General features: G+C 42.9%; 2 protein-coding genes and 1 pseudogene across 3 annotated transcripts in view; 1 reads left to right on the top strand and 2 right to left on the bottom strand.

The window, feature by feature from the left end:
• The window catches only part of FAM228B (family with sequence similarity 228 member B), a 35,335-nt gene extending 33,519 nt beyond the window's left edge, over window positions 1–1,816 (bottom strand). The window contains exons 1-2 of one of the 2 annotated variants that reach the window (XM_032652407.1): window positions 1,632–1,816; window positions 805–932 (exon numbers count right to left, since the gene is read on the bottom strand). In XM_032652407.1, coding sequence (XP_032508298.1) covers window positions 805–900 — 96 coding nt within the window. In that variant the 5' untranslated portion in view covers window positions 901–932; window positions 1,632–1,816. Of the gene's footprint in view, window positions 1–804; window positions 933–1,497 lie in introns of both variants that reach the window. The other variant, XM_032652406.1, reaches the window with a different exon arrangement.
• Window positions 1,817–2,487: 671 nt separating this feature from the next.
• Window positions 2,488–7,527, top strand: PFN4 (profilin family member 4). The gene is made up of 4 exons (XM_032652410.1): window positions 2,488–2,888; window positions 3,180–3,317; window positions 4,126–4,231; window positions 7,188–7,527. Exons 1-4 carry the CDS (start codon window positions 2,772–2,774, stop codon window positions 7,214–7,216), a joined length of 390 nt encoding a protein of 129 aa, XP_032508301.1. The 5' UTR covers window positions 2,488–2,771; the 3' UTR covers window positions 7,217–7,527.
• Window positions 7,528–10,116: 2,589 nt separating this feature from the next.
• LOC116764128 lies at window positions 10,117–11,033 on the bottom strand (annotated as a pseudogene).
• Between the last annotated feature and the right edge of the window lie 1,146 nt (window positions 11,034–12,179).

Here is a 12,179-nt window from a genome sequence, read left to right as displayed (position 1 = left end):
TCTAGAGACTGTCATACAGAGTGAAGTAAGTCAGAAAGAGACAAACAAATATCGTATATTAACACATATATGTGGACCCTAGAAAAATGGTACAGATGAACCGGTTTGCAGGGCAGAAATAGAGACACAGATGTAGAGAACAAACATATGGACACCAAGGGGGGGAAAGTGTTGGGGGGGTGGTAGTGGTGGGATGAATTGGGAGATTGGGATTGACATGTATATGCTAATATGTATAAAATGGATAATTAATAACCTGCTGTATTAAAAAATTCAAAAAAAAATTTTTTTAATAAAAATAAAATTTAAGAAAAATAAAATAAACTATAGTGATAGAAAGCAGGCAGGGAGGGGGCACTCACAAAGGGACAGAATGAAGAAACTTTGGAGGTACTGAGTATGTTCACTGTCTCAACTGTGGTGATGGTTTCATGTGTGAATACATAGCTAGGAATTTATCAAACTGTACATGCAGTTTCAATACATGCAGTTTATTGTATATCAAGTATACCTTAATAAAGCTGTGTAGAAAAAAAGAATCTAAAAAAACAAAACCACAACATATATAAATTTGGGTGATGCAGTTAAAGCAGTGCTTCAGGAGAAACTTCATTAACTCTGTTATACTAGAAAAGGTATATAACCCATGTTAAACTAGAAAATGGAGAGCAAAGTAAACACAAGGTTAATAGAAAGGGATAATAAAGAATAGAATAGAAAACACAGAGAATAATATATTTAGCACAGGCCACTTGTCAGTGCAACCACCCAAGTATAAACTTCAGAATGCCACTACTACTGTACCTCCATGAAGGAAAGTGGCTGGGGCTCCAGCCATTCGTTTGAGCTCTTGAGCCTGGTTAGTCTGTCAGTTATCACATCATTGTCTGAACTTTTCATTGTGTTCACAAATAACAGAGCCCCTAGAAAAACTAAAAAATCAGCTTACTTAGTAACGAGAATTCAGATTTATTCTCTTCTATTTGATTAATAATCACTATTCGTGGACGTGAACGGACGTGGAACGGATTCTGAACTTTAGACACCCACACTTTCCCTAAGGAAAGGGGCCTTCACCCAGGATTCTGCTGGTGTCTTCCGAGCCAGCCTCCTTTAAGCAGGGGAGCTCTCTCCAGACCCACCCACCGTCCCCTCGAATCCCAGGCTTCCCACAACGTGGCCCAATGGAGCCGGTGTGGCAATTCTCAGCCTGGCCTCTAGGAGTCGCATCTGCAGTTTTCGGAGTGGGCAGAGTTGCAGCCTTCTGGCTCCTGAAGCACAGCCAGGATGGGCTTCTCAGAGAAGGAAGGAAGGGCTTTTGAACACAATTAGCTTGTCTTCAAGCTCTCAGAGTCCCAAACCGCCACCCCCAGCCCCGTCCAGCCCGTGCCTGAGGGAGAAGCACCCACGACCCCGCCCCTTCCCTCCTACCCCGCTGGCAAGGTGCGTGTGGCCTCCGCCCAGCCTGGAGGAAAAGCTGCAGGCCGCGACAGGTACCTCAGCTCCCCTGCCTCGACTAGCAGGGCCTTCGGTTCTCTGGCACCACGACAGGGCCGGGCCCGACAGCCCACGGCGCCTGGGTCGTCGGCTGCGGCGGGAGAGTGAGCCCGTCCCACCTGAGGTCCAGTCACCTCGCGCCCGTCGCCTAGGTAGCTTAAGAACGTTTCGCGTCGAGAGATCCGGTCGAAGCACCCCGCGACCCCTCCGCCGCGGCGGACAAGGAGTCCGCGCGCCGCCGAGGTGGCCGGTGGACTCTGAATTCCGCGGGACCGCCCGGTCCAGAGACTCGGCCGCTGCGTCCCTGAGCCCCACGCAAATGCGCTACCGCAGACCAGCCTAGCTGAGAAGAAACTAGAAAAGTCGTTGGTCCGGCGCCCAACGGCTGGTCGCGGTCTCCGGTCGGAGCCATAGCGCTTCTCGGTGACGGGCAGCTGCCGCAGCCAATAGCTGGGCTCGTCGCCCTCTCGCCCCGCCTCCCCCCGCGTCCGTTGACCGCCGCATGCGCTTCAAGCCAGCCTTTGGTTGTGTTGGGCTCCTTCCCGAGAACAAGGGGTCTTTTCCTGGTCAGGCCCGCCGCGATCCCCCAAACCCTCTGACCCTCCCGTGCGTCTCCGCAGCCAACCAGACTGGACATTAACACACCCTCCCTCGCCCTCAGTAACCCCGCTCCAGGGAACCCCCGTGGGCCAAATCGCTGCGAAGGGAGTGGCGGGCTAGGGGCTCCTTGGAATGACGAGTGTTTCTGGAGTTTGTCCAGATGAGGAGGGCCCAAGAAGACTTGGGAACCTGTGCGGAAAATGTCGCTTTAAGTTCCTTAAGGTGTTTTTAGTCCCCTGGGGTATTGATCAGTGTCCATAGTTGGTGCTGATGTTGGTCAGTGGGAAAGGAACGTAAGGACTCATGACCAGTATATCTCATTTAGTCTTGTTTACTTCAGTAGTTCTCCATTTCGTCAGGTTTTTAATTTTTTTAGTTTTAATCCTAGGTGATTCTGATGCAAACCATTGACACAGAGAGAAAATTACGAGCTGTGATTTTCCAAACTCATAACCCTCTCTGTGAACTGATTTTCTATGATTCTGTTTTCCTCTTGAGTATTGGTGGGCACTGGATGATGGAACTCCATTTTCACCCTTCATCTTTTCAAAGTGCACATGCTGATATTAAAGCTGTCCAGGGTGTCTTAGGGACATTTGTATTCACAGGGCTTTTAAAAACTAGCCAGAGCAGATGGTTTCAACTGCAGTTCCCTTTTTCAGGGCTGAGGGAGCATGAGCCATTTGCAGAACTTACTGTTAGATACACTCCTGGGAACAAAGCATGTAGACAATGCAGCTCTCATCAAACTCCAGGAGCAGAGCCTATGTGTAGCATCACCTGGATTTAGTGTAAGAAAAAAACAGGTTTGGGCATAAGAGTTTAAATCTTTTTCTGTAAAGGCCATAGACAGTACATAAAAGAATGGGAGTGACTATGTTCCAATAAAACTTTATGAACACTGAAATTTGAATTTCATGTAATTTTTACATATCACAAAATATTATTATTTTGATTTTTTTTTCAACTACTTAAAAATGTAAAAACCATTCTTCATTTGCAGGCCTACAAAAACTGGTAGTGGTACAAATTTGGCCAGTCCACCATAGGTTGCCAACTTCTAGTCTATTTAACCTCTGCAGGTAATGCCCAGTGATGTCCGAACACTTGTGGATGGATTTGCCAAGAACCCTTTGAAAACCAGAAGAGAAGGATTGTATTTCAAGGAGAAGGACTACAAATGTGTCCGGGCAGATGACTATTCTCTTTATGCTAAGAGTGTGAGTGTTCAAGATTTGAAGACAACTTTGTAAAAACCTTAAGAAAAGAATTTGACTCCAATTTTCAGTGCCTCTCCTGATACTATCTTTAAAACAGACTAAGCCTGTTACTGCAATGGCAATGTTCGAGATAGCAGTCTAGTGCCAGGAAGGCACATGTAAAAGAAAGTACTAACAGAGAGCCTAGTTTTGAGAAATGTTCATTCCAGAATTTATCAACTGAACCTTGCCTGAACTGTCTCTCTCCACTGCAATTATTCCTCATACTCTACATTCTCCTTCTTTAAAAAACAAAGTGATATTACTCTTGTGCTTAAAACGTCTGTTGGTTCACTGTTGCCTATAAGGAATTAAGGGGATGACAGTCATATTTCTGTATGCCCTATATGATGGGTTAGGCACACTTCACCCACATTATAAAATAAGTAGCCTCATTTACAGATGAGGAAACTGAGGCTTAACCAGGTTAAATAACTCTTCCATAGTCATACAGCAGAAAATGGAGGTGCTGGGATTCAAGCCCAGAGCTATCTAATTCCAAAATGTATTTCCTTTCCATGACATCTGTTGTTCTCACTGGGATAGGGGTATATTACAATCAATTCAGGAGCTTTTTTCAGAATACACATGCTGTTATTACAACAGTCTAAAACTTTTTGACAACTAAATTAGTGAAAAAGAGTGGAGAGTCCAAAAACAAACATAATGAATATGGAAGTCAGGAAATGGTGAAAAATGTGGCTGGCGCGTAACTTCTTGTCCTGTAACTAGAACCAAGAGAAGGGCATTCTGTTTTATTTTTATCCAGGAAAATACTGGTGTGGTTGTTGTGAAGACCCATTTGTATCTTCTGGTGGCAACTTACACTGAGGGCATGTATCCTAGTGTCTGTGTGGAAGCCACAGAGAAATTGGGTAAGTTTGCTCCCAATGCCTGTCTTTGTTCCCTGTGGTAGTCAAGTCTTCTGACTGCAAGTAACCCAATCAAACCAGCTAGGGTAGAAAGGAGGAATTTATTGGAAGGGTACCAGGGTTACTTATATAACCGGTGAAAGGACAGAGTGCAGCTGAGCCACAAGGAAAATGGATTCCAGGGACTGGAACACTGCTAGCACTCTACTCTAGTCTCTCCTCCTAAGAGGGTCAGCTTTGTTCCATCCCATTGCAGACTGCCTCCTTTCCTGGTGGTGTCATGGTCAAGCCTTGCATCCTATCTCTTAATTTCTTTTAGAACCCTGATCTGACAAGTCTTAGATCATATAATTTACCTTTATATCAGTCAGCTGGGGTTAGGAGGCGGGAAAGGCAGAGTTAAAAAGCAGAGATGTAGTTGCTGGGGGCCATCCTCTATAAAAGGATTTTCTACAGAAAAATAAATTACTGTGAGCCAGGCTTATTGGTGTCTGCTACATTCCCCTTCCATGTCTCTACATTTTAAAATAAAGATCTAATGTAGAACTAACTGGGAAATTATATCTATGAGAGTTGAGCTTAATAAACGATAAATTGTATCTGTTTAGATTTTTTAATCTAAATTTAAATTTCTTTTTTTTTAGCAGTTTTAGTAGTCACTTTAAAAAAAAATATTTATTTATTTGGCTGTGCCAGGTCTTAGTTGCAGCAGGCAGGCTCCTTAGTTGTGGCATGCGAACTCTTAGTTGCAGAATGCATGCGGGATGTAGTTCCCTGACCAGGGATCGAACCCAGGCCCCCTGCATTGGGAGCGCAGAGTCTTATCCACTGTGCCACCAGGGAAGTCACCTAAATTTAAATTTCTAAAAAAAAGTTTTTGTTGGAGTTGCTTGAATACTCCTTTGAGATAGTAGAATCCTCCATCTACTTCTGCTAGTGAGGAAAGCAGCCAACCTTTCATTCTTTCAACGAATTCTCAGTGACAACCTACATGTATGTGCGCGGCACTATCCTAATAAACTAGGAAATCAAAGCTGGTTAAGATAGTCTCTGCTTTCCATGCCTCTATACGATACTGCTGCCCTATCTGCCTGAAATATCTTCCCTTCTGTCCCTGCCCTTTCACATCCAGTTGGCAAATTCCTAATTATCATTGAAAACCCAAATCAGATCTTGGGCTTCTCTCTACTGTGCTATGTATTTTATGCATACCTTTATTATTACTGACATTAGAGTCCTTTGTTTACCTTGATTGTGAGCCCCTAGAAGGCAAAAATTTCGTCTTAATCCAGTCCCTAAAACAGTGTCTAATGATGAGTAGGAAATTAATGCATGTTTGATGAACAAATAAATCAATGACCTCTGCCTAGCAGAATCTGGGAGGGCTCCAGACAGCGGAATCTTTTTTTCTTTTTTGATTAATTTTTATTGGAGTATAGTTGCTTTACAATGTTGTGTTGGTTTCTACTGTACAGCAAACTGAATCATCTATATGTAGACATATATCCCCTCTTTTTTGGATTTCCTTCCCATTTAGTTCACCACAGAGCATTAAGTAGAGTTCCCTGTGCCATACAGTAGGTTCTCATTAGTTATCTATTTTATACATACTATCAATAGTGTATATATGTCAATCCCAATCTCCCAATTCCTCCCACCCCCTCCTTCCCCTCTTCGTACCCATAGTTTGTTCTCTACATCTGTGTCTCTATTTCTGCTTTGCAAATAAGATCATCTACACCATTTTTCAGACAGCTGAATCTTAAAGGATTAATTGAGAAAGTAACTACCATCACAGAAACTACACACACAAAAAATGTATATAAGTACAGACCTTCACAGTTGTCATAAATAGTTCCCTGGCATGGATTGTCATAAACCATGCTACACGGCTGGCAATGAGGTATTCTAGGAGCAAATAGGACTGAGCGTAGGCAAGACACAACTTAGGAAGCACCTAACAGGAGGGGTGATCTCCAGCATGGGAGAAACAGGCAATTACAACCACCGAGGATCTTTCCTGAGCAGGTATCAGGATTTAAGGGAGGTTCAGTTTCAGTAGGGTAGGGCAGGAGCAGGAGGACAGAACGGAGACTTGTATATCTGGGCTAATTATCGAATTAAAGCTATCCAGAAAAGGAAGCCAGGAAAATGAGCAATTAGGCTCTAAAGAGGCCAGACGCTATCCTATCAGCTGTGGCCCGGGGCTAATTCCCCAGGTATCCTGTGGAGAAGACCAGAGAAGTTGCCTGACCACTGTAATGTAGATTCTGTGGCTGGCATTGAAGAGTGCTTAGGGCCACAAGAGACTCCAAAGAATGCGTGTTATTTAGGACAGGGCTGACATCATTCCACTAAGATCTCACTACTCTGGGAAGGGATCGGCTATCCTGGAAGTGATTTAATGCTCATGAGGGATGGATGAGGCTGATATCCACTCAGGAGCCAGTTACTTATCTCTTGTCTCAATTTTTTTTTTTTTTTTGGCTGCGCCCACATCACTTGCGGGTTTCACAACCAGGGATTGAACCTGGGCCACCCACCGCAGTGAAAGCGCTGAGTCCTAATCACTGGACCTCCAGGGAATTCCCTCATGTCTCATTACTTCTATTTCCTTGACTTGTTTTTCTTTTAATTATATTTTTCTCTTTCAAAAATTATGCATGACAATTATAGAAAATTTGGGAAATAAAGAACTATCACAATTTTTTATTATGAAAGATTCTAGGAGCATTGTGTGTGTGTGTGTATATATATACAAACATATATCTCCCCTAATAGACAATGAACTCCTTGAAGTCAGGGATTGGGTCTTAACTCTCCAGTCATCCTTGTATCTCCAAGTACTTAGCACAGTACCTAGCACATGGTAGTTACGAACATTTATGGAATAAATGAATGAATCATATTGTGATAATGTACTGTTCATAAGTAATAACCATATTCTGTTTCCTTTCAGGAGAATATCTAAGAAGAAAAGGAAATTAAGTCATCACAGGACTATGAAAGACAGCTTTTATGATTTTAGAAGAAAACTATAGATCCTAAAGAAAAAGTAATGCCTTATATTGTGGTTGAAAAATACTAGGCAGAAGATACTGAAAAGGAAGAATGAGTTAAGGAAGCAATTTTTCTTAGTTCAAGAGATCCTCTTCTTTAATTGGAATTACTTAGTCCACTTTATTTGTTCCTTTTTTTTTTTTTTGGCGTTGGTCATTGGCATGAATGTGAGGCATTTCACAGGGCATATGATAGTTTCACAGGGCATATCTGTTGGGAGACTCCTCCATGAGTCTCTGTATTCCCACACATCTTGCTGGGTATGCCAAGAATACAAGGCCCTAACCACTCTTCATGCAGACCATTTCAGGGTTATGTTGCAGGAAGCAACCTTGAAAAATGAAGTGATGTCTCCCTTCAGAACCAAGGGCAAGCTTGCTTACTGCTTGCTCTGAAAGAGGTAGATTCCCTGAATTCAGTGTTCCTGTCCTAGAGTGCAGCTCACTGCATGTGTGGCATCTATCTGGTCCACATCACCCCTGTGGGACCTGGGGAAAAGGGGAACCAATGTACAGACCACCCAACAACAGGCCACTCGTCAAGGTATCCGAGGGACACTCCGCACTCCCCACCATCTGCAGGCATCTGATTTTGTTGAGCACTGGAAAGGTCTTCCCAAAAATCAACTCAAAAAGATTTCTGACTCCACCTCCCTCACTTCCTCCTAGTCCACACAACTTAGTGGGGTCAATGAATACAGCCTTCCCCAGAAAGGGTTCATCTCCTCTTGGTCACCTCCTGGGTGATGATCAGAACGATGAGGGTAGAGAGTATATATAACCTATTTTGAAAATTCAGGATTCTACCCTGATCATTCCTGGCCATGGTGCATCTTTCTTTCTCCTAATAGCAACCCCAGGCCAGTCTGTTTGCACAGCCTCCAAGTGTCCCTAGGGAGGGAATACCACAGGCCACTGGCATTTCTTGACATTATCATGCAGTTTTCTGAATTCCAAAAGCATGCTATCTGAGGCAAAGTGTCTTTCGTTAATGTTTATAAAATTCTCCCACTTTCAGGTTTTGTATAACAGCCTTTCAAGGAGCTTACCTCCAATACAATTCCTTTTCTGAGCTTGGGTGCCAAGAACTACAGATTTGTTCTGGGTGGTCAAGCTGACCACTAGTCCGTTCATTCATTTATCTGTTCAGCTGCTTGATTCTTTTCTGAGTTAGAGGTAAAAGTACATTTAAAATTTACTTATTTAGCATTCGTTGAGTAGCCTACTGTGTGCTAGGTACTGTTGATACAAAAGTAAATAATATATACACCCCACCGCAGATAGGATTACAATTTAGTGAAGAAAATTTATAAATGAGTCACATTACCATGTGATAAATGCTGTAACAGATAGAAAAAAAGAACTGTAAAGCACAAAGCCTAAAGCAATCAACTGTGCATTCAGGAGCCTGAAAATGCATTTGAAGTGAATCTGGAAGAATAAGTAAGTACAGAAGAGAGCAAAAAGCATTCCAGGTTTAAGGAATAGCGTATGCAAGTTCCTGTTGTGTGAAAAGAATGGTGAGAGGTTCAGTGTGGCTGGAAAATAGTATGTATGAGAGAATGATAAATGAAACTGGGAAGATGGATGGGGCCAAAGGAGAAAAGGCTACTTTCTTCAGGCTAACTCAAAGGACATCAAGCAGTGCTGCGGTATAAACAGTACTTTTTGAAACTTTTATAATTTTGATTGCAAAAGTAATATACACTCATAAAAACACTTGAGAAAATAAGTTACTCATAATTTCACATTAAATGAAAACAACTGTTGATAGTTTCTGTTATTTTCTTCCAGTCTTTTTTCAGTGCACATAATATATACATTTTTTTTATAAATCTATAGTTTTATTGAGACAAAAACTGACAGTGTTGGTATGAAGTTTAACATTTAAACAAAAGTTTTCACAGAAACCTAACACATGCCTAAAAAGATTTTACAACAGAGTTCTAGATGCAGGTCTAAATGATGTCAAGAACTGATGGATCTCATGATTCAAGACAGCATTTTGGGTTTTAGTTAATTCTTAGGATTAAAAAAATCTGTTTTGTTTTAAAGTGAACCACTGCCCCAGTATGAAAATTTAATCACCTGAGACCAGGGCTTCAGAAATCATTCAACTCTTGAAGTGACTCAGTGAACTTGTACTGTCAGTGACTGAACCCTGCCACCAATGGTTTCAAAGTTCAAAAAACAGAGGCTCCAAGAGTTTTCCACCCTAAGAGCACTGGCCCTTGTCTTTGCCTACTCTCCCATCTCCTATACCACCCTCTGCCCTTCCCCAAATACTTCAGCCAGTGGCTTGGAGAGAGAAGCTGATATTTATAACTTCAAAATTGGAAAAGAAAGGGTCTTCTTGTCAATTTCAAGAATTAGCACCTCTAAGACAGAATGATCTGCCTGTGTATACACTCCAATAAGACATTTCCTCCTCAACCAGTTTCCATCCCCCAAAATGGCAGCTTTGGTAACTTCTTAACTGGGAAGTTAAGAAGTTACCAAAGCTTAATGCTTTTTGGGAACAGCATTAAGCTCAGGCAGGGAACACCTTGGCTTCTAAGTTTCAGGCATTCACAGCTTTTAAACAGTCTCTCACAGACCTCATTTAGGTTGCCAATGACATTTTTTGAAAGGATAAAATATTCTGGACACAGAACCAAATCATCATTAGTTGTTCTTTCCTTTGTTTCACCATTTGCCCCCAACAGGCCCCAAATTTTAACAAAAATGACTCTAACCCATCCCCCTTCTTTCCCACCCCACCCCTCCCACCCCAAATAATACACCAGAAATAGCCAAAAACTACATACATGCTACGCTGTAAAAATGCAGAGTTAACACTATTGGGAAGAAGGTTGTGGAGATGCTCTTTGAAGATCTACAGTATCTTTTGCTCTCCCACATCCCATTCTGCAAGTTTTGTCCTTCATAGAAGGCCCTTTGCTTTTCTCAGCAAAGTTCAGAATGGGTTGTCTTGAAACACTGACCCTCCTTCCCCTCCACTGGGATGGGTGTGCAAACTATACAGCATGTAGCAGCTTTAAAGCACTTGGGCTGCTGTAGGGCACAGACACTATACTGGCTCTTCAAAGGACATCTTCTCAAGCCCCCTCTATGGTGTCAAGACAAGTAGAACTCCTCCTTTCCCCACTTGAAACCCACAGTCAGATGTGACGGGCTGGTACTCAGGAGAGTTAATTCTTGTCATCTTTTTTGTCATCATCCTCCGAGGGGTAGGAATGCCACGTCAGCCTTTCCTCATAGGAGGATATGACAACCTGTGGGCACTTGACATTGGCTTCCGTGGCAGGGACCAGGTGAGCCCCATCAGAGTTTTTCCATTTCATCAGGAACATGAGTTCTCCACTGGAGTCTGTAGCTCCAATAATCCGCTCCGATCCAAACCCCCGGCAAAGCCTCGTGGCTTTTCTGACTCTTCTTTCTTCTTCTTTGCTTCGCTCGCCTCCCCCTTATCTTCCGAATCAGAATCAGCTTTGCGCTTGCCTCCCTCTGATTTATGTCTCGTGTGCTGTTTTCTGTGACTGCAGGAACTCGGCAATGAAGTCGGGGCGATCCAGGTTTTCTTCTGGCTCCCAAGTGTCGTCCTCATCTGAGAACCCCTTCCACTTTAGGAGGTACCCCACTTTGCCCTTTACCACTCGACGGTCGAGAACTTTTTCCACCACATATTCTTATTCCTCTTCTTCTAGCACCTCCTCCACTTTCTTCTTGTTTTATTTTTTCCCCATAGTGCCCACCAGCTTTCTGGTATAAAGGGTGACGCTGCTCAGAGCAGCGCCCACGAGCCCGAGAGGAATCGGTGCCGTGCTACTGGCGTGTCTTGTCGGGTCGGGCAGGGGAGTGGCGACCATAATATATACATTATAACCTAACCTAAATCATGAACACAGATGGTTGACAACCCACCCTGTTCATATAGCATAATGTTATAAAATCTTGTATTTCATTTAAAATTGCTTAGAAAATTTTAATTGCTTAGAAAATATTTTAATCATTGCATATCACATGGTATTCCTCTTTGTTAGATATTTATGTTATATCCACTTTTTCACTTTGTAAATAACGCTGCCGTTTACAACTTTTACATAATTCTTTGTGTCTCTGATTATTTCCTTAGGTCTGGAAGTGGAGTTTCAGGGTCAGAGTATGAGCAACTTTACAGCTCTCTAGTTTTGTTGTTGTTGTTTTGTTTTGTTAACAGAGAAGTTTTACACCATGGTTAATAAGAGGCAGAGTTTTTTGTGGGGGTAGGTGGGCGGGGAGGGAGTTATATGTAATTCAGCTGTTAACTCATCAGTTTCCTATGCTTGTGGGATTGGGCCTGAGGCAATCTTACCAAGTGCCTCAGTAAATGAGAAAGAGAGGAAATGCAGTCAATTGAACTGGCTGAGTCAGAGACCAGAGAGGCAGGTTACTATTTGAATCCAGACAGTGCTAAATCATGGTGACATTAGACAGTTGCTCCTGTATGATATAGAGATACTCATGAGGTTTGCAGGACAAGCCAGGAAACATTTGGGGACTTCTAGATACAACTCCAAAGGAGTCCAGGCATGCCAAGGCCCAGAGCTAAACAGAAGGCTGGGCTATCAATGCTTCAGGCTAAAGTCACACTATATTATCAAAACAGAGTGGACTAGAGCAGAGATATGCAAAGAATAGCACTCAGACCCACAAGACTAGAACATCTGAACATGCTGATGTGTGTAGAAGGGAGATGTAACCATAAAAAGTGGAAGCTGGTCAGCCAGGGAAGCCTAGAAAAGGAGTCATGGGAGCAAAGGCTGGCTGGGCCATTCCAGGTGGGAGGATCTTTGAGCAAACAATTCAAGTTGTCTGGTATTTTCTAGCAGCAACTTTCTGACAGCAACTGG

The sequence above is a fragment of the Phocoena sinus genome, chromosome 13 (genome assembly GCF_008692025.1).
Source record: "Phocoena sinus isolate mPhoSin1 chromosome 13, mPhoSin1.pri, whole genome shotgun sequence".
Classification (NCBI taxonomy): domain Eukaryota; kingdom Metazoa; phylum Chordata; class Mammalia; order Artiodactyla; family Phocoenidae; genus Phocoena; species Phocoena sinus.
This window is presented reverse-complemented; position numbering and strand designations above follow the sequence as displayed.

What these genes read in the sequence shown, in the direction of transcription:
- PFN4 (XM_032652410.1), top strand. Translation starts at nt 2,772, where the DNA reads ATGAGCCATTTGCAGAACTTACTGTTAGATACACTCCTGGGAACAAAG. An exon ending in TAGCATCACCTGGATTTAGT is followed by an intron (nt 2,889 to 3,179) that starts GTAAGAAAAAAA and finishes TAACCTCTGCAG; the next exon opens with GTAATGCCCAGTGATGTCCG. An exon ending in ATTCTCTTTATGCTAAGAGT is followed by an intron (nt 3,318 to 4,125) that starts GTGAGTGTTCAA and finishes ATTTTTATCCAG; the next exon opens with GAAAATACTGGTGTGGTTGT.